This window comes from Manis javanica, chromosome 10, assembly GCF_040802235.1.
Source record: "Manis javanica isolate MJ-LG chromosome 10, MJ_LKY, whole genome shotgun sequence".
Classification (NCBI taxonomy): Eukaryota; Metazoa; Chordata; class Mammalia; order Pholidota; family Manidae; genus Manis; species Manis javanica.
Genome location: NC_133165.1, coordinates 3,297,795 through 3,323,301, shown reverse-complemented (window position 1 = coordinate 3,323,301; position 25,507 = coordinate 3,297,795). Strand labels below are relative to the sequence as shown.

Sequence of the window (25,507 nt, the reverse complement as noted above, 5' to 3'; positions counted from 1 at the left end):
AGGGCAACGCCTCCCAGCCGCGCAGCGGGCGGGCGGCAGCCGCGCGCCGGCCCCTCTAGGCCTCGGCGGGCCCGGGACTCGGTGGCCTTACCGCTCTCCTGCCGGCAGGGCTGTGGCGGAGCCCCGCCCCGGAAGCGCATGGCGCCCGCTTCCGGCCGGGGCGCGCGTCTCTGACCGCGGCGCGCTAACTGCCTCTAGTGGGCGGCGGGCTCCGGCGGGCGCTGGTGGTTCCGGGCCCGCGGGCGTCGAGAGCGGGTCTGAGAGTCGTGCTCGTCAGAGCGGCGCCGCGGACCCGGGGGCGGCCTCCAGGAGGTAACGGAGCTGCGCCTTCCCGGCGGCAGCGGCGGCTGGGCGAGGCGGCCATGTTCGGGCGCCTGCGGCGGGAGTGTCGGTTGGGAGGCCGCTCGTCGGGCTCTCTGCGAATGTGGCGCCGCGGCTCGCGGCTGGTTCCCGCCCCGAGGCTACACGGTGCTCGCCGCCGGCGCTGTCCAGGTTCCCGCCTCTGCTGGCTCAGCTGGCATTACCGCGGGAGAACCGGGCGTCCGGCCCCGGAGGGCAGCGTCTGCCGGCGCCAAAGCGTGGGAAGTGTCCCTTGGTTCCGGAGCCCGGCGTTTGTGAGTGTCCCGGGCTGCTGCGCGGGCCCGCGGGGCCGGTTCTGCAGGTGGCCGGCAGGGTCGCGACAATCTGTGACCCTGGAAGAAAGGCAGTCAGCGGAGGGTCGCGGTCGTCGTCACCGAGGCCCATTATCCCATGTCTTTTTTAAGCCTTGAAATTTGGTTAAACGTTTTGTAGACAAACTGAGGTAGGGCAGGGACATGGGCCATGCATTATTATGAACTTTTCCTGCCTATGATGAAAAATGTCAAGATATAAACAGTAAAGTAAGAACAGGACTGTATCCTAAGGCTAAGATTCCATTTTAAAAACCAGGGATTTAGAGGTTAGGATTCCTAATATATTCTTTAGTACTCACCCAACAATATGTTAAGGCAGGGCAAGCCGACCTAACTGGTATGTGCCCGGTGCTTGAGGGTAACCAGGTGAAGAACAGGATCAACAAATTCCTTGTTAGGTTTAACTGACAATATCTAGAGGGCTGAGTATGGATGGTGACATAATGTCTTTCATGGGAGATACACATCACGAGACCACACGTCAAGCCTTTGCCACTACTTGCCCTCCGCTGCCTTTTGCCCCATGCTTGAAAGCCTTAAAAGACAGAATCCTAAGCTCTTAAATGAGCCTTGTGTCTGAGGTTATCTGCACTCCCCTTTCTTCAAGTGTGTACTTTTTGTCTTGAGACTTCTTACTGCTCAACTTAATTGCCTTTTGTCTCTGCGCTCTTTCAGTGGTGTCTTTTACTTCACTATTTCAATCAGTTTTGTAGACTTAAGCACTAGTCTTGTCTCTCCTACTTCAGACAAGTAGGGAAGTGCTACTGAGATCTCTGATTTGGGCTTGCAAGTTCCCATTGCCTGGGTGACCCACCCGGACAGGACTGCAGCTGTACAATCATGCTCTTCAGTAGCCTGCCTGAAAATCTCCTTTCTTTGCCTTTGGAGAGTTCTCAGAACATAATCTCACTCCAGCCAGTGCTCTGAGGCTCCCCCAAATCCTGGGGTGGTGGGGGCTTAGTCCCAATGCCATGCAGATTCAGGCAGACACAGGACGCCAGGTGACCCTTGGCTTTAGGAGTTGGCAGGGAAGGCATTTGTCCTATGCCGAGCAGGAGTTCAGTGAGCTTCTCTTTCCTCCCTCCGCTCTCCCTTGCTCTCTGCTGCCTGCAAAGCGGCTGCGCCTCTCTGCTACTCTCCCTTTAATGAACTCCTTGCTCATGTGCACTTGTCATGATGGAGCTTCGTGTTTAGAGTTAAGAACCCTTCCCTGCCCAGAGCTGTGGTTTCTCCTGGTGCGCAGAGAGAGCCCTCCCCAACTACAGCTGCCCAACAGTACAAGGGTAGCGGTAGTTTTTCTAGGTCAAGTGAGGAACAATTTTAAACTCTTGGCAGGAGTCTTCTACAAAGTGCCTTCACGCATCTTGTGGAGAAGTGCGAAGGAAGAAGGCTAAGTGCCCAGTTCCCTGGCTGGGGGATGCTTTCTGAGAATAAGGCTGCCTTCCCCGATTACATCCTCTGCTGGCCTTGCTGTCTCGGCTCTCCTGCCAGGATTCACTCAGTGGAAAGGAGACTCCCCGATGTTCCACCGCGGGAGGGCTTCCATCTTCATGGGTGGGGGCGAGGGAGGATCCTAGGAGTTCCTTCCTAAAGACAGAAGGCTGGAGTGGTAACGTTAATTTTAAGAGGAATCAGAATGTTCTAATCTTTCCTTAACATGGGGAGGATGGAATTAAGCACGTCAGATAAGTCTTTGGGTATTCCCAAAACTGCACCAGGGGTTGCCAGTTTTCTCACCCACCAGCCATTCCTGATTTTTTTTTTTTTAAGACAAAATTCAAAGAATTACTCTTTGTTTCAACTGAATAATAGAAAGCATGGGGGAGGGGAAAGGGCCAGGAATCGGTTTTTAAATGGAAGGCAAGGCAAGACTTCTGTTCATTTTTGTCTTATAATAGATAGCAAGTGATAAAGTTCATACGACTTTTTTATTGACATGTACTCTTTTTCTCTCCTCAATACCTTAGGAAGAAGATCCTTATATTGATTTTGTGCGGGACCTGATTGGGTCTCAGTCATCATAGGTGCTGGTCGGGGAGAACACTAGAAGACAGGAGACGACTAACAGGTATGCAAGTCAAGTTGAGAGGATGTGGGTCCATGCGGCATTAGAGTAGGTGGCCTGTGAAACCCTGCTTCTGATTTGAGCTGGGTTCTGTGTGGCTGTGTTGGAATGTTGGCAGTAGTCACACCCTTTTTCTTCTTCAGTTTTTCCCAGATTTTCTGGTTAGGTCTTCGTGGAAAATAGATGGTTCAATATCTCTTTAGTCTTTCTGTCATTTTCTTTAGGGTCTCACACATTCTACCATCTACACTCTATATTTTCCCTGCCCTCTTCCTCCAGCCTCCAAATCAAAAGTAAGTTCTTATCAACCAAAAAAAACAAAACTGCCATTTACTGTACTAGCAGATTCAGTGTGTTTGGGAACAGCAGAGAACTGTGGTTCTGGACATGCAGGCCATAGCAGAGCCACAGGCAAGACAAGAAAACAAAGTCCACGTAGGCTCTTTTACAGAAGAAGGACAGAATTGGGGGTGTGTTCTGAGCAAGAGGTCTGCTGGCGGAAATTGAGAGTTCTGAGCGTTGTGCCTGCTGTCTGGCTGAGTTGTGACCATCTCTTGCCTGGGCTGTTGGGTCCTGGGAAGGGAGTGCTGCAGAAATCCTTCCTCTTCCTAGTGGGTGGTAAAGTAGCCAAAGTACGATGAGTTGTAAGGCTCTGTCTCTGCCTGTGGAGACTGCCGTTGAAGAAGAGTGCTGGGCTTGAGAGCTCCCCCAGCAGGCCCCCTGGTGCTGGGTCAGTGAGGCTTCCCTTTCACTTTCCGTGGTATCAAAGGTGACTGTTGTTTCTAGGTTGGAGTCCATGAGCTGGGAAAGGACGCAGTGCTCTTGGGAGAAACCTCAGAGGCCTCAGGTTTCAAGATGAAGCCAGCAGAATATGAGCCAGTGGACATGTCCTGTGAGCGTGGAGAACTCTGGAATACATACCAGGGTCTGCCAGAACAGCTGAGCAGGAGAACTCATACAGGGAGTCAGCCTGTATGGGAGGGGGGTAAGGAACATCGCAATGATTCTCCTGATGGCTGCAGTAGGAGTTAGTTGAGTTAGAACATTGTGAGCGTTTTCTGGGTGCCCACTCTGTGTACCTGCAATTATATCCCTGTTAGTAATACCATGCCCTCAGGTGGCAGTAAAATGGAGTAGATGTGAGTGGAGGTGGGATTGGCCTAGAGCACACAAATACCCATACCATAGAACCCTGGTAATGACACCAAGGAATCTGTTCCCTAGAAAAGCAGAGAGGGGTGGGGCCACCTCATCCTCATCCTCATGAAATGTGGAAGAAATTTGGATCAGAAAAGACCTGTAAGTGGCAGAATATGAAACAGTACCAGGAAGAAAAAAAACCCTACATTTCCTAATATATACACTGGAGTCCCTGAGTAGTTCAAGTACATTTAATTTTGCCTAACTCAGAATAGTTTGTGTCATGAGAGAAAAAAAAAAAAGGGTTTTACTTTTATTAATTCATTATGAAAACTGAAGAACCTGTTGTAGGTGCTGGTAGATGCTTAGTTCTGTTTTACAATGGGAAGGCCACTCAGGGCACCATACACACTTGTAAAGGTTTCCCGTTTGTGCTGAGTCAGAATCTGGTATATGTTAGTAATGAGCCCATTATATTCCTTTGACTCTTGGACCCACAGCTGGGCCTGCTCACCAGATCCCACCCTTTCCTGAGCAGACAAACACCAAAGACTGGACAGTACCTGAGCTCATCTTACCTGAGTCACAGGTGAGTTGTGCTTTCTAGCTGTTGACAGCTGCCCTATCCTCGTGCCTGTAACTGACACTGCCCAGCAGGTGCTCAGAGGCATGTTAACCCAGGTGGTCTCCCTGGAGAAGTGGGCAGCTCCTAGACTGTGTGCTGATCCCTTCCCTCTTTCCTTTCTGCCTTCGCACTTGTAATGCATCATGTGTTAAAACCTCCAGTGCGTGGCCAACCATGCAGCTGTTGGGCACAATGGTAGGCAGTGGCAAATACCGAGCTGAAGCCCATTCTCTTCCTTAGAGCTTGTTGACATTTGAAGAAGTGGCCATGTATTTTTCCCAGGAAGAATGGGAGTTGCTGGAACCCACTCAGAAGGCCCTCTACAATGACGTAATGCAAGAGAACTATGAGACTGTCATCTCTCTAGGTAAAGATTCCCGCCACCGTTTGCAATGGAGTTGAGTATCTGTCTTCTCAGCACTAGGAAAGCACCCCTCTGGCAAGTAGCTGGTTGTGGGCTGGGCAGAGGTGTATTCGGTCACACGGAAGCTTTATCCAAGTCGACATGCTCATTTCTTATCCTACAATTCTTGATTTTTCCTTCACCCAGTCCCTTCTGATCTAGTCTCCTCTTTTCTTCCTCATCTGCATAAAGGACACCATAATTCAGCAGATATTTCAGATCTGAAAACTCGCATCCATCCTTCACTCTGATCCTGCCATCATGCCCTCTGGTGACGCATCACTGTCCTCTTGGCTCCGGACACAGTATAGCCTGGGTCCAGCTGTGTCCATCCTCCTGGTCTAAGTCAGCGGCATCTCCAACCAGGCCCACTGCGGTAGCTCCCTGCCTGGCCGCCCCTTTTGTCACTCCTGCTTTCCCACAGTCTGTTTCCATGCAGCAGCCAGAGGCTTCCAAACCAGATCAAGCTACAACATATCCCTGCTGCAAAACCATATGATGACTCTTCACACTTGAGAATGAAATCCAAACTCCTTACCAAGGTACCCAGGACCATGGTAAGGAATCTGGCCAGTACTCAACTCCCTTCCCTCCTCTCCTGCCACCTGTGCCCTTGCTCAGTCCTCTAGTCACACTGGTTTTGCTGTTTCTTGAGCTCACCAAGCTCATTTCTGTCTTCTCATTTCTTCTGTCTGGCACAGTGGACTCTGAGTTCTGCACTTTCAGACACCTTTACTTTCTGCCCAACTTAGAATACTTTCTCATGTGAGGAAATATACCAGATTCCTTTTATTGGCTTTACTCATGAACACTTAACACAGTCAAGGAGGGCACCAGTTGCAAGGGCCAGTAGGTGCTTGATTCTCATTTCCAATGGGAAAGCCACCTCTAGGTACCATATACAGTTGTGAGGGTGTCCCATCTCTATTAAAAGAATCTTCTGTTTTTTAAAAATAAGTTTAATGATGTCATTGGCGAGAGAACTTTCCTCTGGCTCTTTTCCACCCACAGCTGTGCCTGCTCACCAGATCCTGGCCTTTCCTGAGCTGAGAAACACCAAAGACTGGACAGTGGTTCCTGAGCTCGTCTTGCCCGAGTCCCAGGTGAGCCGCGGTTCCCAGCTGTTTAGAGCTGCCCTTCTCTGTTGCCCATGACCCACACTGCCCAGCAGGTGCCCAGCAGGTGCTCAGAGGCGTGGTAGCCCAGGTGGTCTCCCTGGGGAAGTGGGCAGCTCCCTGACTGCTGATCCCTTGCCTCTTTCCTTTTATCTTGCTTTTTAATAAATCACATGCTGTTCATTCCTCCAGTGCCTGGCCAACCATGCAGCTCGTGGGCAAGATGGTGGGCAGTGGCAAATACTGAGCTGAAGCCCGTTCTCTTCTTTAGAACTTGACATTTGAAGAAGTGGCCATGTCTTTTTCCCAGGAAGAGTGGGAGCTGCTGGATCCCACTCAGGAGGCCCTCTACAATGACGTAATGCAGGAGAACTATGAGACTGTCATCTCTCTAGGTAAAGATTCTCGCCACCGTTTACAATGGAGTTGAGTATCTGTCTTGTTCTCGGCTTGCTGGGAATGCACCCTAGTGCCACGTAGCTGGTGGGTTCTCAACCAGATGGTGTGGACGGGACAGGTGCCCAACCACTTGGCAGCTTTGTCTAGTCCACATTCCGTATGCTCCATAGAATTTTTTATCTCTTTTCTGTCCTCTCCTAAGCCTGCTCTTCTGTCCTGGGTCGGTAAGGGCACCCCCTTCTCCCAGTTGCTCAGAGCAAGAAACAGTTGTCCTTTTCCGTGATCTGGCATCGTACCCACTGCTGATGCATCACAGTCCTGGTTCCTCGCTCAGCAGAGCCTGAGTCCAGCCGTGTCCATGGTCCTTTGCCATGAACGTCTCCACCGTGCTTTCCACACAGCAGTGGTCTTTGAAAAACCTAAGGAGCTGAAGATAGTTCTCTGCTTCAAAACTTAGGAGAACTTCTCACACATTCAGAATACGATCCACATTCCTTGTCAAGGTTCCCAGGACAGTCCCAAAATCTAGCCCCTACTCTCCTGCCTGCCCCCAACTCCTGCCACTTGTGAGCTTGTTCAGGCCTCTGTAGCCACACTGGTCATCTGGCTGTTTCTTGAACGTGCCGTCCTCATTTCTGCTTTCCTTCTTCTCCTGGCAGTTTTTTGCCACATGGTGAAAATTTTACTTTTAGGTTTCTGCTCAAATACCACTTTCTCACTGAGCCCTTCGTCCACATAACCTCACATAGGGTACTTTCACGGAAGCAGAATCTTAAATGCTCCCTCACCCTGCTTTAGTTTTCTTGAAAACTTTTACTATTTTCTTATTTTAATTTCTTGTTGTTTACTTCTGTCACTCCTCCCCGAGGACATAAGCTCTGTGGGATCAGGGGACTTTGTCTTATTCACCACATGTACCTTACCTGAAGACAGTGTCTGGCATACAAAGCCAGTCATTACATTCTCATTGAGTGATGAATACTTCCCTTACTTTGCAATCTGTTTTCAAAAAGTGCATTAAGTGATTCTTGTCTGATTCCTTCATGTAACTCTTCTCTCCCTTGAGGAAACCAGTGAGCTGTAGTGGGTATGGACGTCTTCCTGTGTCTAGTGTTGGTGTTTGAGAGCTAAATAACTTACTGTAGTCATGACAGGGATCACTTGTACACATGAGCCCCAGCTCAGCAGCCTTCCCATTGTCTCTGGTAGAGGTGGTCCGATCTGGGTGCGTCTTCCTAAAGCATTAACAGCACCATCCTGTATACCCTGCATTCTTGGAGCTTGATTCCACCTTCGTGGGGAGTTCTTGTTGGCAGAAGGGAGGTGACATGCACTGGATCTCCATGCCGTGCATCCTTTCCATAGATCTATCTTAGATTTATCTCAGTCTCCGTATTGCGTACCTACCCACAAACGCATTGTAATACATACCCGATACCAGATACTGGAGTCTATCCATTTAACCATTTGGGGTTATATACTGTGAATATGTCCTTTGGTTTTCCTGAAATAGGCTGGAATAGGTGACCATTGCTAATAAAGTTACCAGTCCCTGACCTCAGTTTTTCCATTCACAGCATTATTTGTGCTCCTGAAACCTAAAGTGATCTCCTGTCTAAAGCAAGGGGAAGAGCCATGGGTTCAAGGGTCCCTGGAGTTGAAGGACACCTCTAGAAAGCTGCCTATAGGTAAATACACCATGCGATGCCTTGATAGCGATATTTGCAAGGGCTTACTGGTTTTAGATTGTACTCATCTGTTTTTAAAATGAGTGATCATTGGATTTTTTGTCTCCATTTTTATAGTAGTCTTCCTCTGCCTAGAGTTGGCTGATTCTTGTTTATTCCAACAGGGCTAAAACTCAAAAATGATGCTGAAAATGATCAGCCCATATGTCTTTCTGACTCAGAAATAGAAGCACCGAGAGACATAGTATCGAAAAAGGCGAGAGTGTACATTTCCCAAAACACAGTGGACAAAGAAAATCATGGTGATGTACACAGGGCAGAGACATGTCACCAAGATTTTCCAGTGAAGCAAACTAATGGACTTCCATCCTGGGAAAAAGAGCTGCTGAGACTTATAGAGCTTCACAACAAAGCTCGTTCAGTAGAGAAGCCTTTTCCATGCCAGGAATGTGGGAAAAGCTTCCGAATCAGCTCTTTGCTTAGCAAGCATCAAAGAATTCACAGTGATGAGAAACCACATACATGTCCACAGTGTGGTAAGAGTTTTACCTATAGGTCAGATCTTAACAAGCACTTAAGGATACACCAAGGAATAAAACCATATAAGTGCTCATGGTGTGGGAAAAGCTTCAACCAGAATTCAAATCTCCGCACACACCAAAGAATTCACACTGGAGAAAAGCCCTTTTCGTGTAGTGACTGTGGAAAAAAATTCAGTAAGAATGCCCACCTTATTAAGCACTGGCGAACTCACCTGTAGCACATCAGGGGCAACTGCAGCAGGCCAGCAAGCCTTCTTAGGCACCAGAAACTCCTCCAGGGAACGGAAGATTTTCCAGTGTCTTCAGTCTGAAGAAATTCACCAAATGCAGCTTGACCCTAAATTTTACGAAAAATGCAACATAAAGCAGGGTGATTTTTTCTTCAGTGGAAAATGTGAAGATATAAACATCATGTTTCACAGAAAGGAACGGATGTCTGTGGAAGGAATGCATTAGTAACTGTACTGCTTACTGATTATTTATAACCATAAGGGAACTCATTAACCAAGAAATTTTTTAAGAATATTCTTAAGATGACAAAAGGCTGTTTGGGGATTATACCTGGCAAAATAGCAAATTCCGCTTCAGATAGCAGTTGCAGCCTTGAATCTGTCAGTCTTCTGTGGTCACAGAGGAAATGGTGGTGGTGTACTGCTCTCCTCAGCCTCCTGTAACACATGGGAGGGAAACATTTGCGGCGTGGTCTTCCAAAACAAAAAGCAGCAGTGTATGTGTTCAGTTGCATACCATTATCTTCAAGGCAGCAGACATGCCAATTTCCATAGTCTTGCAGGGCAGAAGAATTCTAATGAAAGTTTCCCAAGGAACAAATTGGATTTCCTTTCTCTAGTTGTTGGACACAGTTCACAAATTGGGACATTGTTTGAGTCCCTGCAACTTTAGCTCTTAAGTCTTTTTAGCCTAATTTTTACTGTGATAAAAATCACATGTAATTCACCACTAGGGAACCTAATCACTATCTCATTCTTGTTGGTTTTTGAAAAAGGAAACCATGTACAATGAGATCATATGGAATCAGGTTAGAATTTTTAGCCATGGAACATATCAGATGTAAAGAAGAACTTGTAGTAAAAGAAACCAGACTGTTTGTTTACCTCCCAAAGTAGGATATAAACAGCCATAAGTCAGCATTTTCCCAAGGCTTAAAAGAAATAGTGGGAGTTCAGGATCAACTTACCAGGTTTTTGTTTGCTTGCTTTTTAATTTGGCATTTGTTTAGTAGAACAAGGGAAGAGTTACGTTTGGGACTGGAGTGTGTGCTGCTGCCAGGATGTGGTTCAGTGCGCACGGTGACTGGGATGCCAATCAGCAGGAGACCTGGTTCTCAAGAGTAAAGGGTTGGGACCTGGTTCTGTGTGGTGGGCAAGGTGAATGCACACAAGTTGTCTGTCTGACACTGGAAGCTGTTCAGCAGGCAGGGTCTCCCTGTCTGTTTTCCCCAGAGCAGCGTTTCACAGCAGGCTTAGGTGGTAACCAGTATATAGCTGAAGGCCCCCTATATACCAATGATGTGCAGTTTTTTATACCTCACCCTTTACTTGCAGCGGTGACTCACATATGTTCCTGTTAGAGCTCTTGAGTGATACCAGGGAAATGGTTACATTATCACTTCCTGATCTGTTTTTTTATAAACCAGGAATCTAAGGTTCAAAGAGATGTGGGGGCTTGTTGCTATCAGCATAGCTAGTGGGTATGTGGGTCGTCAGTGAGCCTCCTGAGCCCGGCCTGGAGGAGGGTCAGCAGGACTGGTGTGCGCTACCCTGCAGAGCCGCTCTGGATGACACTGCCTTGGGTCTGTTTCTAGCTTGTAGAACATTTCCTATTTCTGGACTGGCTACGGAAATACTCTTGTTTTTGCTTTCCCTGTGAAAGAGAATCTTCAACTCAGGGTTGTTCTGGAGATGAGGGGGATTGATGAAAGGAAAGCTCCCCACGGCCTACCCAATAGTCGATGCCCTCAGTGCACATTTCTTTCTCCTTCCCCTCCTACCTCCTGGGCTGCGGCATTTGTTTGTTGGTACAAGGCTGCACTGCTGTCTTCTCCTGCCTCAGTCATGGAAGTGCCTGAGGCAGGGAGAGCCGCAAGGTGGAAGCGGTCTGGAGCGCTGAGCCCCCGCACCCCCACATGGGGGAACGCCGCTGTGGAGAGTCCCCCAGGCCTATCACAGAATTCTGGGGCTGAGAACTAGACTTACGTTGCGTTCACCAGTGACCCGTTGGTGCTGTGTGCTTCTGCAGCATAACCGGCCTGTCCTAAAAGGGGGAGCTGTGCTGGAGCTCGGGAACCTTTCCTTTTCATCCCGCCACTTCATTGGCCTTCAGAAGAGATCTGGATTCCTCTAGATGCTCCACTGAGCAAATGTGACACTGACGGGAGCACTCAGGAGCTCAGAAGGCTGTAGGTGACAGGAAACTCAGACGGACTGGTTACCCGGACACATCATGGAGAAGTCTGGTTCGCGTGGTCTCGCCCTCCTCTCACCCCGCTCCACCTACTTTGTTCCCTGGAGCTCCACTGCCCCATGTGCACAAGATGCATTTATTTCTTTTGATGGTGGATGAGGGAGACGTCGGAGTTGTCCTGAATTCCTCCTGTGAGTGCGGTAGAGTCCAGATGAGTTGTGCCTCAAAAACGTGGAACGTGGGCAAGAAGCAAGTGTGCTTTGATTGGTGTGGTTGGCTGCTCCTGTACTAGCGGAGGACAGCTGGGGAGAAACTCGGGCAGGAAAATGGGCAGGACACTCCAGCTGGGGAGTGAAGGGCCCCCAGTGGGAAGGTCCTAGCTTGGCCAGTAACCAGCAGCACCATGTCTGAACTGCTTATGCTTGGAATTCGTGGTGCATGTGGAGTTTGGAAGAGGCATTTCTGTAGTCTTGTCACAGGGATGAGAGTACGTCACTAAAACCAGAACCATAAAATGTATTGATGTGGCTTAAAAATGAAATAAGAGAAAAAATTCCTAGGTTCAGCCTCAAAAGTTAGTATTCAGGTTCTCACAAATAATATCCTCCGTGATCAGATTATTTTATTTTTATTTTTATTATTTATTTTGGTATCACTAATCTACAATTACATGAGGATTATGTTTACTAGGGTCCCCTCATCACCAAGTACCCCCCACATACCCCTTTCACAGTCACTGTCCATCAGCGTAGTGAGATGCTGTGAATCACTACTTGTCTACTCTGGGTTGCGCAGCCCTCCCTGTGCCCCCCCACCCACATTATACATGCTAATCGTTTGGCCCCCTTTCTTTCCCCTCACCCCCTCATCCCTCCCTTCCCACCCATCCTCCCCAGTCTCTTTCCCTTTGGTAACTGTTAGTCCTTTCTTGGGTTCTGTGATTGATCAGGTGATTTTTAAGGCAACTCACAAGGAGCTTTATTTTAGTTGTTTCATATAACAGCCTCACAGCTACTCCAAGGTTGGTTCTGAGAAGTGGGTCATGGGCCCAGCTAGTCCCCAAATCCTCAGGCCCTTCTCTGCAATGCGCTAAATGGTTACAGTGCTGGGACCATCCCAGATTCTGAGTTCCCGCCATTAAGCATTTTCTGCCAGCTCAAACTGGTCCTGAGAACCTCAGCTAACTTTCACCTGAATGGAAGGACAGGAGGGGAGCTTTGAATCAAACAGAAACTGTAGGGTTTTTATTAGTTTTTAGAACATGAAAATAGTGTTTAATGCTCCTGGAGAGTTTGAGCATAAGAATGCTAAGCAGTTTTTTCTAACCATCTGGACGGTTGGGTAACAGGATTTGACCACCATAAAAGTTTTCCCATTTACTCTTGTGTATGGGGTTTGACAGTGATCCAGTTTCTTCTCTTACATGTCGCTGTCCAGTTTTGCCAGCACCATCTGTTGATGGGACTCATTTCCCCATTGTATGTTCATGGCTCCTTTATCATATATTAATTGGCCATATATGTTTGAGTTAATGTCTGGAGTCTCTAGTCTGTTCCACTGGTCTGTGGCTCTGTTCTTGTGCCAGTACCAAATTGTCTTGATTACTGTGGCTTTGTAGTAGAGCTTGAAGTTGGGGAGTGAGATCCCCCCCCACTTTATTCTTCCTTCTCAGGATTGCTGTGTCTATTCGGGGTCTTTGGTGGTTCCATATGAATTTTTGAACTATTTGTTCCAGTTCATTGAAGATTGCTGTTGGTAATTTGATAGGGATTGCATCAAATCTGTATATTGCTTTGGGCAGGATGGCCATTTTGACTATATTAATTCTTCCTAGCCAAGAGGCTGGGATGAGTTTCCATTCTTTAGTGACCTCTTTAATTTCTCTTAAGAGTGTCTTGTAGTTTTCAGGGTATAGGTCTTTCACTTCCTTGGTTAGGTTTATTCCTCGGTATTTTATTCTTTTTGATGCTATTGTGAATGGAATTGTTTTCCTGATTTCTCTTTCTATATAGGAAATCCTCAGATTTCTGTGTATTAATTTTGTATCCTGCAACTTTGCTGTATTCCAATATCAGTTCTAGTAGTTTTGGGGTGGAATCTTTAGGGTTTTTTATGTACACTATCATGTCATCTGCAAAGAGCAACAGTTTAACTTCTTCTTTACCAATCTGGATTCTTTATATTTCTTTGTTTTGTCTGATTGCCGTGGCTAGGACCTCCAGTACTACGTTGAATAACAGTGGGGAGAGTGGGCATCCCTGTCTTGTTCCCGATCTCAGAGGAAAAGCTTTCCGCTTCCCGCTGTTCAGTATGATCTTAGCTGTGGGTTTATCATATATGGCCTTTATTATGTTGAGGTACTTGCCCTCTATGCCCAGTTTGTTGAGTTTTTATCATGAATGCACCCTGTTTTATCACTGCACTATTTACAATAGCCAAGATATGGAAGCAATCTAAATGTTATCAGTAGGTAAATGGATAACGATGATGTACATATAAACAGTGGAATATTCAGCCATTAAAAGAGAAGAAATCCTACCATTTGCAACAGTGTGGATGTATTTAGAGCATAGTATGCTCAGTGAAATAAGCCAGGCAGAGAAAGACAAACACCAAACGATTTCACTTGGGTAGAGTATAAAAACAGCAAAACTGAGGGAACAAAAAATCAGTAGACTCGCACTGAGAAGGAACTTGTGGTTACCAAAGGGAAGGAGTTGGGGAGGGAGAAGGGGATCAAGGGGCATTATAATTCTCAAATCACAATATAGGTATGTCATGGGGAAGGCAGTACAGTAGGGAGAAGACTAACTGAACGGTCTTGCGATAGACAGTGACCGCAACGGGGTGAGGACTTGATAATATGGGTGAATGTTGAACCACTGTATGTATGTGAAACCATCAAAAGATGGCCTATCAATGATACTTTAATAATAAAAAAAAAATAGTTGCTTAAGGAACATTAGCTTTTTAGAGGAGTTAGAAAAATATTTTTAAAAACCATTTCCCTCATCCTTTACATAAGGTAGGAAGCATTACCCAAAATCAAAGCTATTCATCCTTAAGGGAGAAGAAGCTCATCTTTCCAGTCTTGTTTGAGTTAAGAGGTGCTTCCCACATTTTAAAAGCCAAACTTTGCATAAGGGCCGTTGCTTCTCTTTACCTACACTTATACATGTTGGTCATCATCATCTCTCATCTGAGCACTGTGTGTATTCTCTTCATAGCAAGTATCACAACTTAGTTACTTGGTTTGTTTCCATGTTTCCATCTCTCACCATTCGACTGTAAGCATCAGGAGGGCAGGGGCTGTTCTGTCTAGTGCATCTTCACTCTTGAATCTTGTGCAGAGCCTTGAGCATAATACGAACACATGGCAATGTGTAATAAATACAAGAAAGGGAATATATCAAACTGCTACAAACACTGGAACAATAGGTCTGGTTTCTGTTTTCCCTGGCTTAGTGATCTCCCTTCTTGAGGTATCAAGTGCTTGACAGATGTGTTATTAACACGGGTCCTAATCTTGTTCTGTATCAGGAGAGAAGGAAGAGAAGAGCATGCCGTCCTCTGGAGGGGCACACAAGAATCATGTCGGGGAAATAAGAATGTCTAAGGCTGTCATTCTGTCTGCATGAATGCTCAAGCCCAGAGGTCAGGGAGCTTCAGCATGGATGGGAGGACTGGATCCCATGTGCAGGGAAAGCACCTCCACCCACGCTACCCCCCCTTCCAGCACTCATCCCCCAGTATCCACTTTCTGGGACTTGACAGCAGCAAGGGCTTGAATGCCCAGAGAAACCGAAGGGTCTTGAAGCATTTGGTTCCTCTCCTCCCATGGACTCTTGACAAAGCATATAGAAAGTTCTGGAGCGGACCTTATAAATATGGCTCTGTCAGTGGGTCCCAAACTAGTATTCAGAACAGTGTGTGTGAGATGGGTAGTGAGGCTCCATGAAGAAGTGTTCTGCCCTCAAGTAAATTTGGGAACAATAGGTTAGATAGTCAATTGTTTTTTCACAATAGAGGACTTCTAGAACATTTATGTTTAAAGTATGTGAAACTTGGGGTCAAAGAGGAGGAGTATAAGCATACAATAGTGACCAGCTTATTGTACTTCGGGAGCCCTGGTGGTGGTGGTATGTGTGAGTCACACCTAAGCAGCTCTGAAGACTTGTATTGCAGCACCAGTTTGGGAAACGCTGACCTCGCTTGTATTTTCACAGATTTTGGAATTTGAGTGTGTATATCTGACTTAGTAGAAGGGCAGACCCATAATGACCTGTCATACAATTAAATGCCTTCTTCCTCCACACCACACAGCCTCTCGGCTAGTGGGCTGGCATCACCTTTACAGATGAAGCTGAAGCTTCAGACACTATGGCTGCGTATTGTGGACAGAATAGAGCTGGGACTTGTGCATCCTCCTTCAAGGAGATGACTTGGAGACCTCTTGCAAGGGCCTGACAGAATTCACTTCTCCAAGGTCAATGTAAGCCATTGTGTTTGGCATCTGCAGTATTTAGTAGCCGATCCAAATGTTTTAGCAAGAACAGTGTAAATAGCTTCCAGCATCTGCCATGGCAAAGAGTACTTTGCAGATGGGTTTGTAAAATGGCACCACACTTTTAAGAAGCTGCCAACTGGGTATAACATCTGTCAACTTCAAAGCCATGACAGGATCTCAACTATGCTACTTGTCAGGAGGAGTGAAGAATCGGGTATATAAGGTGTTAGTCCGGGGAGAGGAAAACCTGGGGCAAAATACCTCTAAAAACCGAAATCAGTCAAAGGGAGAAATAAAGTTTAAAATCCATTTATTGCTTACAAGCTGCAATCTGGGCCCTTCTCTCCTGCTCAAGCAGCAACAACGCCGGCCCCCCCTCACCTCTCGGGTACAGATAAGCCCTCTGCTGCCCAGGTGATTGCCCATTGATATGGAGATGAACTCTCCACCCCTGAGGAAAGCTGCAAATGCTCTAAAGCCGTACTTCTTTCCACCTCTGAACACCTGTTCATATGCAGGTGTACCAAAGGCAGGCGAGATATTCTGGAAATAGTACAATTTTACCCACTTAAGGCAAATGGCAGGAAGTGATTGTCTTAAGGTGTGTAGGAGAAGATGTTGGGAAAGAATTGAGGATTCTTGGTTCCTAGTTCAGATACACCAAGACTTTTTGAATATGAGGGCACCAGGAAGAAAGCAAATTCGTGTCCATGCAGTGGTGGAGCAGGACTTAGGAGTAAGCTCCTGGCCGACTCATTACCCCTCTTTCCCTTCAGCTCTCCTGAGACGGCCCGCCAGGGTTCCCTTATACCAGTATGCTGACCAATCACACGAGTCCTCAGCATCTCAAGGAAGAGGAGAGAGTGGTGCGCTCAAGAATATTTGTCAGAAGTGCCATCACTTGATTACATCCTGATTTACCCAGGGGCCAGGAATCCTTTCTTAGGGATGGTCTTTATTTTCAGAACTTTCCCCCCAGGTAATTCCGTAGAGTTAACCAGGGTGCTTTGCCTTCCAGAATCATTTCTTGTCCCTGTACACAGCATGGGACCTGCAGATATTCCCTCCTCTAGGTGTTCTTAGGCTTACAGGGTCTGGGACTTACTAGAGAGTAACAAGGAAAGCTGTGCCATTTTGCATTGTCATCAGCAATAAGAGAGAGTGCCTGTTCCACATCCTTACCAGCATTTGTTGTCCATGTTTTGGGGTTTTCATGATTCTGATAGTTGTATAATGGTATTGCATGTTAATTTGCGGTTCCCTAATGTCCTGTGAGGAGCACCTTTTCATATGTTCATTTACTATCTGTGTAACCTTGTTTGGTGAGGTGTCCAGGTCTTTGGCCCTTTCTTTAGTTGGGTCATTCATTTTCACATCGTTGAGTTTTAAGTGGTCTTTGCATAATTTGTTTAACAGTCCTATGTCAGTTATGTCTTTTCAAATACTTTCTTCCAGTCTATGACTTGTTTTCTCATTGTTTTGACAGTGTCTTTTGTAGAGCAGAAGTTTATTTAATGAAGGTTATTCTTTCACCAATATCATAATGTCTTGACTACTGTAGCTTTGTATTAAGTCAGTGCCAAGTAATCAGTCCTCCAACTTTGTTCTTCTCTTTCAATATTGTGTTGTCCCTTCGATGTCTTTTTGCTTCTCCATATATATTTTAAAGCCAGTTTGACAACAACTTGGTGGAATTTTTATTGGGTTTCCAATGAACCTAAAGAGCAGGTTGATAAGAACTGCCATCTTGACAGTATTAAGTCTTCCTATCCATGAACAGGGAATATCTCTTCATTTATTTGGTTCTTACTTGATTTCTTTCATCTTATAGTTTTCTTCATATAGATCTTATACGTATTTTATTAAGCATTAAGTATTTTATGTTATTTTTGTGGTAATATAAATGGTATTGTTTTTCATTTCAAATTTCAGTTGTTCATTGCTGGTATATTGGAAAATGATTGACTTTTGTATGTTAATCATAACCTGCAGTTTTGCTACAAGTGCTTTAGTAGTTCCAGGAGTTTTTTGTTGTTTATTTTTTGGAATATTATACATACATGATCATGTCATCTGTGAAAAAAAAGTTTAATTTCTTCTCTTTCAATCTATATACATTTTACTTCCCCCCTTTTTTTTGTGTGTGTGTCTTACTATATTATCTAGAGATTCCAGTATGTTACTGAAGATGAGTGGTGAGGGGACATTTTTACCTTGTTCGTGATCTTAACAGGAAAGCCTCTGTTCTCTCAGTTGAGTATGACTTTACTTGTAGGTTTTGTGGTAGATTTTTAAAATGAAGTTGAGACAATTCCCCTCTAATCCTAGTTGCTGAGAGCTTTGTCATGAATGGATGTTGATTTTTGTCACATGCTTTTTCTGCATCTGTTGATATCATTATGTAGTTTTTATACATTAGCCTGTTAATGTGATGTATTACATTATATTTTTGAATATTGAACCAATATTGCATAACTGGAAAAAATCCCACTGTATAATTCTTGTTATACATTGTTGGATAATTTGTTAATATTTTCTTGAAGATTTTTGATTCTATGTTCATGAGAGAGAGCAGTCTGTAGTTTTCTTTTCTTATAAAGACTTTTTCTGGTTTTTGGTATTAGGGTGATGCTTGCCTTATAGAATTCCTCACTACTATTCCCATCTGTTGCAGGCAGTGTTTGTCCTTCCATTAAGGTGATCTTTCATCTGTACAGAATATCCAGGTCCCTGATCTCTTAGTATAGCTTCACATCTGTAGTTCAGTTTCAGACCATTCAGTGCCTTCTGTTCTATTGTGTTGGAAGCTCTGTATGTGGGGAATGTAGCAGAGGTTTCCCCATTCTTCCTTCGCAGCAATCTGATTCCATTTGGAGATGTGTGAAGTAAGTTCCTGACCCTAGTTTCTAGGAGTAGAGAATGTGACCTAAACTAAGTTAATAAGAGGGGTATTCCGCCTCCTTGGTTAGAAGGTGGCCCAGAGTTAGGCATACAACCCTAAGCTGATCCCATCAGGGCTTGTGTTGGAAGTGCCAGAACAAATCCAGCTTTTTCTAGATGATGAATGTATCAGGAGCCACTGACTGTCTTCTTAGAACGAGGAGAGATGTGGGGCATAGGATGAAACCAGTACCACAGAAGGCAGTGCGGAGTGATAAATATTTAGTGTTTGGGGACGTTGTTGAGCTGTAGGATCACGTATCACCTGATACCTCAAACTGCCCAGGTATTTTCAGCTACATGAATCTATAAATTTCCTTTTATTGTTTAAGCCACTATGAATTGGGGTTTCTGTTTAATTTTAATTAAAAGAATTCTGGTACATAGAGTAGTAACTGATTTATGACAATATATGTAGGAATTGAATAATCCTTTTGTACATACCTGTGTTAAAGTTTTCATTACAGAAATGATCAAACATACATAAAAGTAGAATAATATGAATATATAGGCTTCAACAATTGTCAACATTTTATCAACTTGTTTCATTTATCCTTTCGAGTTTGTTTTGTTTTGGGAGGTTTGTTTGTTATGGAGTAGTTTAAAGCAGACCTCAGACATTATTACATTTCTCCCATAAATAGTTCAGTCTATAAGAGAAAAAGTTCTTGACAATCTCTGCTGTAAGCCATCTTTGAGAAAGAATTCTCATTCAACAGAAGTGCTGTCTCCCGGGGGAGGCGAGATTAATTGAGAACATGGGAGCTGCCTTTTCCTCCTTCAGAGGATAACCAGAACTTGTCAGACTTCTCAAGATTACTTTATAAGAGGACCCACTTGCAGTCCTCCCTGGGGTATTCATTTATGAAAAGGATAGGCCACCCATATGGGTCACTGTGAGGGTGGTTCAGAAGGGATGCTCATGCCTGTAATGATCACCACAGCGACTTATTAATACGTTAAAATGACACCATTCACTGCTGTACTTTTAACGAGCCCCAGAGTGATTTGCTAATTAAAAGTTCAGTAGCGACAGTTAATTCTTGGTTTCCTGGAAGCCACTACAGGACAAAATAATAGTTACCCTGTAACATAATTATATAGAGCATTTCTCCAGGAGCTCAAATTACCTTTATTTACCTACTTGTATTGACTTTGATTTTTTTTGTTGAAGCAATGTGTAAATAAATACAAGAAACATTACAGTTTTGTTAAAACTTACCTCCCTCTATGCACTCCTGCTTCATCATGTTTCTTATTTAGCATTTGGCTGTCACATATCAGTAACTGCAAGGTGAAAAATGACCTGGAAATTTAATATTCTGTTTTCTTCCCCATTTGGTATCATATGCTTAATGAGGAATTTCTCCTTATTCCTTGGTTGTTGTCCATTCCTTCACTGCATCCTCTTTCTGGAGTTATTCTAAAGTAGTTACTCTGTACCTCAACACCCAGTGCCTTGATAGTCAAGAAGTATGGTACAAACTGTTGTGAAATGTCTTTATTGGCCAATTAATACTTGCCATACTTCATCATTCATAAAAACCTACTTAACAAAACAGGTATTAGTTGCAACTAGTATTCCTGATGCCATAAGCTATTGTTTATCACCCATATTATTAACACATTAACTTCCTGCCAAAAACTGGTGTTGTCCTTATCTCTGCCTGAGGAAATTTGATCCCTTAAAACATCTGGAAAATAATGCACTACAAATATTCACTCATTCATTTGACACCTGCAATATTTATTGAGCACTTTCTATGACTGAGGCATTGCTTTAGGCGATGGGATTTTTATATTTACAAACTTTTTTTGCATCTAAAGAATGCTGGTCAGGGATAAAGAAGGCATTTTCTAGGTGGCTTTACATTGTTTAAACAGTGTGAGTCATTTTCGTTTGGTGGCTGATGGCTTTCCATGGTCACTTTCCCAGTCTGCCTTATATTTAGGTCCAACTACAGCTCCCACAAAATAGAATAGGAAAAATACACCTCTCCTGTCTTACATGCTTTAATATTAATTTTTAAAAATAGATGTGATTGAATTGGTTTAGGCTTTCTACATTTTTGAGAGTGGACTTAGCATTCACATGTGGAGAGCATCAATAGTTTTATTTTTTAAAAATCTTAAGGGTACAGACATGATTAGAGCATTAAAGGCAGAGGTAAGTTCATTCTCACTAAGACATTGAGACCCAATGCAAACTGCTAAGAAAATTGTAGGCACTTTAATATATATTCTTCTTGCCAAAAGTTGATTGTTTTTTTGCCCATGTCCCAAGTTTTCATAGCCGTCATCCCCAAATTCATCAAAATTTAAATTTTTGGTCAAAATATTGTAAAACTACTATTGTCTGCTTTAAGTGTATAGGGGAATAAAAAAAACAACATAATAAAAATAAATAAATAAATAAGGAGGCGGGCTTATACTTGGCTAATCAAGGAACAACAAGAAGGGAAAGAAGAAAGAATGTACCTACTATTAACATTAAGGAATCTGCGGCTTGCTTATTCTTGGTATGTTCTTTTGGCCACCTCAGAGTGGTTTCCAAATACCATGAATGTTGGTGTTAAAATTTAATTTTACTGCAGTATGGCTGAAGTGTGATGAGCAAAGAGGACAATGGTAGGGGGCACGTTTACGTGGTGTCTTACAGGCCATGATGATGGCCTTGTGTTTCATTCTGAGTGAGATGAGAAGTGACTGCAGGGTTTTGACGAGTGGAATTAACATAACCTGAATTGAATTTCAAGGATCGCTTTGACTTCTGAGAAGAGAGGACCAGGGCAGGTGGGTGGCAAGGGCAGAAGCAGGGGTACCGGGAAGCTGTTAGAAGAGTTAGGGAGTCAGTGAAAGCTGGAGCTGGAGTGGCAGCAGTAGAGGTGGTAAGAAATCGCTGGAATCAGAATGTCTTTTGAAAGTAGAGCTGACAAAATTTGCTGACTGGTTCGATGAGGATTATGGGAGTAAGAAAGTAGTGGAAGTTTTTGCCTTGAGCAACTATAAGATTGGAGTCGCCATTTATAGAGATGGGTAAGACCGGGAGGAGCAGGATTGTAGGGAGAGGTTAGGTGTTTGGTTCTAGACACACTACATTTAAGATGGCTACTAGACAACCAGGAGGAGATATCTTGTAGGCACTTGGATATACAATCTGGAATTCAGGGAAGTCCAGGTTGGAGACACAAATGTCGGAGTTGCATTGTGGTTTTGATAAGCATTTCCGCAATGACTAACGCTGTTGAACATATTTTCCTGTGCTTGTTGGCCATTTCTGTTCTTTGGAGAAATGTTTTATTCAAGTCCCTTGACCATTTTAAAACAGGATTGTCTTTTTGTTTTTGAGTTGAAGGAGTTCTTTGGCCATTCTAAAATTGGATTTTTTTGGTCTGTTTTTGAGTTGTAGGAGTTCTTTATATATTCTGGTTGTTAAACCCTTCTCCTATATATGATTTGCAAATATTTTCTTCCCTTTTGTAGGTTTTCTTTTCACTTTCTTGATTTTATCCTATGATACACAAAATTTCTAAATTTTGATGAGGTGTAATTTTTCTTTTGTTACTTTTGCTTTTGGTGTCATACCTAAAATTCCATTGTCAGACCCAAGGTCATGAAGGTTTGGTTGTATGTTTTCTTCTAGAAGTTTTACAATTTTAGCTCTTATACTTAGTCATGATCCATTTTCATCAATGTTTGCGTATGGTGTGAGGTAGGGTCCAGCCTAATTGTTTTGCATGTGGCTGTCCGGTTGTCCCAGCACATTTGTTGAAGAGACTGTTCTTTCCCCCACTCGATGTTCTTATGACCCTAATTTAAAAGCATTTGGCCATAGATATTTATGGAGTCTCAATTCTATTCTAGTGGTCTAGTTGTCTCTATATCTATCCTTATGTCAGTACCACATTGTTTTGATTACTATAGATTTGTACTATGTTTTGAAATTGATAAGTGTGGTTCTTCCAACTTTGTTCTTTTTCAAAGAAGACTGTTTTAGCTAATCTGTTCCTTATAATCCCATATAATTTTGTAGATCAGCTTCTCTGTGTCTACAAGAAAGACCATTGGATTCTTGATAGCGACTGCACTGAATCTGTAGATTGTTTTGGGGAGTATTGCCATATTAACAATGTTAAGGCTTCCAGTCCATGAACAAAGAGGTTCTTTCCTTTTACTTATGTCTTTATAATTTATTTTTTCAGTGTTTTGTAGTTTTCTGTGTACATCTCTTATTTCCTTGGTTACATTTGTACCTAGGTATAAAATTTTATTATTTTTGGATGCTATTATAAATGGAATTTTCTTAACTTGCTTTTCATATTTTTCATTGCTGGTGTATAAAAACACAACTGATTTTTCTATGTTGATCTTGTATCCTGCAACTTTGCTTAATTCATTTATTAGCTCTAGTAGTTTTTATGTGGATTCTTTTCAATTTTCTATTTAGAGGCTCATGTCATCTATGAATAAAGATTTGCTTCTTTCTTTCCAATTTGAGAACTTTTTTTTTCTTGCTTATCTACTCTCTGTAGAATTTCCAGTATCATGTTAACTATCAGTGGTTAAATTGGACATCTTTATTTTGTTTCTGATTTTAGAAAGCTTTTAGTCTTTTAACATCAAGTGTGATGTTACCTGTGGGTTTTTTTTTTAATAAATGTCCTTTCTATCATATTGAGGAAATTCCCTTCTGTTCCTAGTTTGTTGAGTGTTTTTATCATGTAAGGATGTTGGATTTTGTCAAATGCTTTTACTGCACCATTCAAATGATCATGTCTTCATTTTCTCTTCGTTTTATAATGTGGTACATTACATTAGATGATTTTCTTATGTTGAATCACCCTTGCATTCTTGAGGTAAGTCCAACTTAGTCATGCTATATAATCTTAATATATTTCAGTTTGTTAGTATTTTGTTGAGGATTTTTGCATCTAATTAGTCTGTAGTTTTCATTTCTTGTGGTGTGTTTGTGGTCAATTTATTTTTGACAGTTGCAAAAGCAGTTTAGTAGAGAAAGGAGAGTCTTTTCAATGAATGATATCAAAACAATTTGACATCCATATGCAAAAAATTAACATTCATATAAATCTCACATCTTATATAAAAGTTAATCCCAAATGGGCCATAGTCCTAACTATAAAGTAAAAAACAATGCAACTTCTAGAAGACCATAGGGGAAAATCTTTGTGACTTTGGAGTTAAGCTAAGAGTTCTTAGGTATGATACCAAAGTACAAGCCATAAAAACAAAAACAATTACATTGGACTCTGTTAATTTTTTTAAAAATTTCACATGAAAGTCATTGTTAAAAGAGAAGAGGAGGAGAACCAAGATGGTGGTGTGAGTAGAGCAGCGGAAATCTCCTCCCAAAACCACATATATTTTTGAAAATACAACAAAGACAACTCTTCCTAAAAGAGACCAGAAGACACAGGACAACAGCCAGACCACATCCACACCTGCAAGAACCCAGCACCTCGCGAAGGGGGTAAGATACAAGCCCCGGCCCAGCGGGACCCGAGCGCCCCTCCCCTCAGCTCCCAGCGGGAGGAGAGGAGTCAGCAGGGAGGGAGAGGGAGCCCAGGACTGCTGAACACCCAGCCCCAGCCATCCAGACCAGAGCGCAGACACAGTGCGTGCATGGGGTACTGGATACTAAGGAAACAGGACAGTAAGACCTGTGAGCGGGTCCCCAAAGCCAGCGCCCTGGGGACAAAGAAAAGCGAGTGCTTTTTGAAAGTCTTAAAGGGACAGGGACCCCACAGCTGGATGGAAGTGTCCTGGGACACTTAGTCCAGCATCTGCGAATCCTGGGGAACTCTGGGTGCCTGAACCCCCGCAACACAGCTTGGAGGGCCATCACAGAGATAAACAGCCTCCCACCTGTTCCCCCTCCAATGCGGCTCCACAATATTGGAGCAGCAGCCTGAGGCCGGCCACGCCCACAGCAACTGCAGAGCTAAATAAACTCCATAGTGGCCGGGTAAGATCAGAAGCCCCGTCTGCACACAGCTGCCCAGCACAAGCCGCTAGAGGCCGCTGTTCTCCCAGGAGAGGAAGGCCACAAACTGGCAAGAAGGGACTTTCTCTTACCCAACACACGTGCCAGCTCCCCACAAATATATCTATTGTCATGCAGAAGAAATTGAGACCAAGATCACAGAGACAAACCCTGAAAAGGAGATAGACCTAACCAGCCTTCCTGAAAAAGAATTAAAAATAAAGCTCATAACCACGGTGATGGAGATGCAGAGAAATATGCAAGAGCTACGGGATGAAGTCTGGAGGGAGATTACAGACGTCCAGAGGGAGATTACAGACATCCGGAGAGAGATTACAGAAATGAAACAATCTCTGGAAGGATTTATAAACAGAATGGATAAGATGCAGGAGGCCATTGATGGAATAGAAACCAGAGAACAGGAATGCACAGAAGCTGACGCAGAGAGAGATAAAAGGATCTTCAGGAAATAAACAATATGAAGAGAACTGTGTGACCAATCCAAAAGGAACAATATCTGCATTATAGGGGTGCCAGAAGAAGAGAGAAAAAAGGAATAGAAAGAGTATTTGAAGAAATAATTGCTGAAAACTTCCCCAAACTGGGGGAGGAAATAATCGATCAGACCATGGAAGCACACAGAACTCCCAACAGAAGGGACCCAAGGAGGACAACACCACGACACATAATAATTAAAATGGCAAAGATAAAGGACAAGGACAGAGTTTTAAAGGCAGCTAGAGAGAGGAAAAAGGTCACCCACAAAGGAAAACCCATCAGGCTATCATCAGACTTCTCAACAGAAACCTTACAGGCCAGAAGACAATGGCATGATATATTTAATGCAATGAAACAGAAGGGCCTTGAACCAAGGATACTGTACCCAGCACGATTATCATTTAAATATGAAGGAGGGATTAAACAATTCCCAGACAAGCAAAAGTTGAGGGAATTTGCCTCCCACAAACCACCTCTACAGGGTAT

The 25,507-nt window shown here is 43.9% G+C and overlaps 1 protein-coding gene across 3 annotated transcripts; it reads left to right on the top strand.

Moving 5' to 3' along the window:
- The first annotated feature begins 157 nt into the window (after nt 1-157).
- LOC140843014 (zinc finger protein 75D-like) lies at nt 158-13,613 on the top strand. 3 transcript variants are annotated; one of them, XM_073214626.1, is made up of 9 exons: nt 158-312; nt 2,642-2,742; nt 3,526-3,724; nt 4,380-4,468; nt 4,787-4,871; nt 5,919-6,010; nt 6,294-6,417; nt 7,999-8,109; nt 8,274-13,613. In XM_073214626.1, exons 3-9 carry the CDS (start codon nt 3,595-3,597, stop codon nt 8,867-8,869), a joined length of 1,227 nt encoding a protein of 408 aa, XP_073070727.1. In that variant the 5' UTR covers nt 158-312; nt 2,642-2,742; nt 3,526-3,594; the 3' UTR covers nt 8,870-13,613. The 3 variants fall into 3 exon arrangements, with proteins under 3 accessions (XP_073070727.1, XP_073070725.1, XP_073070726.1); XM_073214624.1 differs by having other exon boundaries at nt 159-312; nt 4,745-4,871; XM_073214625.1 differs by having other exon boundaries at nt 162-614; nt 4,745-4,871.
- Nucleotides 13,614-25,507: the final 11,894 nt, after the last annotated feature.